Source organism: Malurus melanocephalus, unplaced genomic scaffold, assembly GCF_030028575.1.
Source record: "Malurus melanocephalus ecotype Western Australia unplaced genomic scaffold, MMel_1.1 scaffold_1480, whole genome shotgun sequence".
Taxonomy (NCBI): domain Eukaryota; kingdom Metazoa; phylum Chordata; class Aves; order Passeriformes; family Maluridae; genus Malurus; species Malurus melanocephalus.
Genome location: NW_026624712.1, coordinates 23,978 through 27,371, shown reverse-complemented (window position 1 = coordinate 27,371; position 3,394 = coordinate 23,978). Strand labels below are relative to the sequence as shown.

The 3,394-nt window shown below is 56.8% G+C and overlaps 1 protein-coding gene across 1 annotated transcript in view; it reads right to left on the bottom strand.

The window, feature by feature from the left end:
• The window catches only part of INTS3 (integrator complex subunit 3), a gene marked incomplete at its 3' end in the record, with an annotated part of 41,051 nt that overhangs the window by 14,332 nt on the left and 23,325 nt on the right, over positions 1–3,394 (bottom strand). The window contains 2 exon segments of the mRNA XM_057387998.1: positions 987–1,106; positions 1,787–1,831. Coding sequence (XP_057243981.1) covers positions 987–1,106; positions 1,787–1,831 — 165 coding nt within the window.

Genomic DNA, 3,394 nt, shown 5'->3' with positions numbered 1-3,394 from the left:
TCAGGGGATGGGGACAGGCAGGGCCCAGGGGACAGCGAGGGGACCAGGGGGGACAGGGCGGAGTCACAGGAAGACACGCCCAGGTGAGAGGGACACGCCCAAGAGGGACACGCCCAGGGGAGAGGGACACGCCCAGGGGAGAGGGACACGCCCAAGAGGGACACGCCCAGGGGAGATGGAAATGTCCAGGTGAGAGGGACACACCCAGGTGACATGAAGGGTCACAGTGAAGGGTCACAGATGACATGGAGGGTCACAGCAGTGCCACACCCAGGTGACATGGACACGCCCAGGTGACATGGGATGGTCACAGCAGTGCCACACCCACACATGGGGCAGAGCCCAGGTGACATGGACACACCCAGGTGACACGAACGGTCACAGGTGACACAGATGGTCCCAGCAATGTCACACCCAGGTGACACAGACGGTCACAGGTGACAGGGACGGTCACAGCAGTGCCACGCCCAGGTGAGATGGACACGCCCAGGTGACAGGGACACACCCAGGTGACACGGACGGTCCCAGCAGTGCCACGCCCAGGTGACACGGACACGCCCAGGTGACATGGAGGGTCACAGGTGACATGGGACGGTCACCGCAGTGCCACGCCCAGGTGACATGGACACACCCAGGTGACACGGACACGCCCAGGTGAGAGGGAGAGGTCACCACAGTGCCACACCCAGGTGACAGTGCCACACCCAGGTGACATGGACGGTCACAGGTGACAGGGACGGTCCCCGCAGTGCCACGCCCAGGTGAGATGGACACACCCAGGTGACATGGACATGCCCAGGTGACACAGACGGTCACAGGTGACACAGATGGTCCCTGCAGTGCCACACCCAGGTGACACAGACACACCCAGGTGAGAGGGAGGGGTCACTGTAGTGCCATGCCCAGGTGACAGTGCCACACCCAGGTGACAGTGCCACACCCAGGTGACACGGAGGGGTCCCCACAGGGTCCCCCACAGGGCTCACCTGGCCCTCAGGTAGTAGAGCAGGTGGTAACCGATCTTGGGCTGTTTCTGGTACAGCTCCGACAGCAAATCCAACAGCAGAGAGAAACCACTGTTGTCCTCCTGCATCTGGCACAGGTTCCTGGGGACAGGAATGTCACAGGAATGTCACGGGAATGTCACGGGAATGTCACGGGAATGTCACAGGGGGACAGGGTCATGGGGACGGGGCTCTCTGTGGGGACACGCGGGTGCCGTTCTCCAAAACTCCACAGAAACCCCACAAAAATCCTGCAGAAACCCCACAGAAACCCCACAGAAAGCCTGCAGAAATCCCATAGAGATCCCACAGAAACTGCACAGAAACCCCTAAGAAACCCCACAGAAATCCCACAGAAACCCCACAGAAACCCTGCAGAAACCCCACAGAAATCCCTACAGAAACCTCACAGAAACCCTGTAGAAACTGCACAGAAATCCCATAGGAACCCCACAGAAACCCTGCAGAAACCCCATAGGAACCCCACAGAAATCCCACAGAAATCCCGACAGAAACCCCACAGAAATCCCACAGAAACCACATAGAAACCCCACAGAAACTGCACAGAAATCCCACAGAAACCCCGCAGAAACTGCACAGAAACCCCACAGAAACCCCATAGAAATCCCATAGAAACCCCAAAGGAACTCCTGTATTTCCAACACAACAGCAGCGGGACAAAATGAGGAATTCCCGGGTTTTTTGGGATTTAGGACCGGGACAGAGTGGGGATGGAGCAGACAATCCCAGTGTTATTTGGGATTTGGGATTTAGGAACGTACCGGAATATGAGATAAAGGGGCTTCCCCACGGACTCCTCCAGGGACCTGCGGGACAGGGGACACTGAGATCTGGGGACAGGGACAGGACAGGGACAGGATGGTCCTACAGTGACCCCGACCCCAAACCCCACTCCGAGAACACCCAGGGAGGCCAATCCCAAAATGGGGAACGTTTGGGATGGAAATGGGGAATGTTTGGGATGGAAATAGGGAATGGGGAACGTTTGGGATGGAAATGGGGAACGTTTGGGATGGAAATGGAGAATATTTGGGATGCAAAATGGGAACATCTGGGATGGAAATGGAGAATATTTGGGATGGAAATGGGGAATATTTGGGATGGAAATGGGGAACGTTTGGGATGGAAATGGGGAACATTTGGGATGGAAATGGGGAACGTTTGGGATGGAAATGGGGAACATTTGGGATGGAAATGGGGAATATTTGGGATGGAAACGGGGAATATTTGGGATGGAAATGGAGAATATTTGGGATGGAAATGGGGAATGTTTGGGATGGAAATGGGGAATATTTGGGATGGAAATGGGGAACGTTTGGGATGGAAATGGGAAACGTTTGGGATGGAAATGGGAATGTTTGGGATGGAAATGGGAACGGGGAACGTTTGGGATGGAAATGGAAATGGGGAATATTTGGGATGGAAATGGAGAATATTTGGGATGGAAATGGAGAATATTTGGGATGGAAATGGGAACGTTTGGGATGGAAATGGAGAATATTTCCCCGGGATGGAAATGGGGAATGTTTGGGGTGGAAACGGGGAATATTTGGGATGGAAATGGGAACGTTTGGGGTGGAAATGGGGAATGTTTCCCTGGGATAGAAACAGGGAACATTTCCCAGGAAAATCCCAAATCCCGACAGCAAATCCCCTTTTCCCATCCCTTACTCGTCGGTGATCTCCTCGGGCAGCACCTCCCCGCGGAAATGCGCCTTGAAGAGCTCCTGGAGGCACGAGGCGAGCACCGAGAGCTGCTCCGAGTCAAAATCCTCCTGCAGGGACGGGACAGGAGGGACGGGCTCAGAACTGGCCCAGGATAGACCCGGCCTAGGATGGGCTCAGAACTGGCCCAGGACGGGCTCAGGACGGGCCCAGGATGGGCTCAGAATGGGCCCAGGACGGGCTCAGGACGGGCTCAGAATGGGCCCAGGATAGACCCGGCCTAGGACGGGCTCAGAACTGGCCCAGGACGGGCTCAGAACGGGCCCAGGACGGGCTCAGAACGGTCCCAATCCCGGTGTCCCCAGTCCCGTGTTCCCAATCCCAGTGTCCCCAGTCCCATGTCCCCACTCCCATGTCCCCAATCCCCTGTCCCCAACCCCGTGTCCCCAACCCCGTGTCCCCAGTCCCGGTGTTCCCAATCCCTTGTCCCCAATCCCCCGTCCCCATTCGTGTCCTCAATCCCAGTGTCCCCACTGGTGTCCCCATTGGTGTCCCCAGTACCTCCAGGACCTGATCCACGATCTCCTGCATCACCTCGCACTGCGCCTCCGTGTCACTGCGGAACAACATCGGGGACATTGGGGACATCGGGGACATTGGGGGACATTGGGGACAGTGGGGACAGGAATGGGATCGGGATGGGA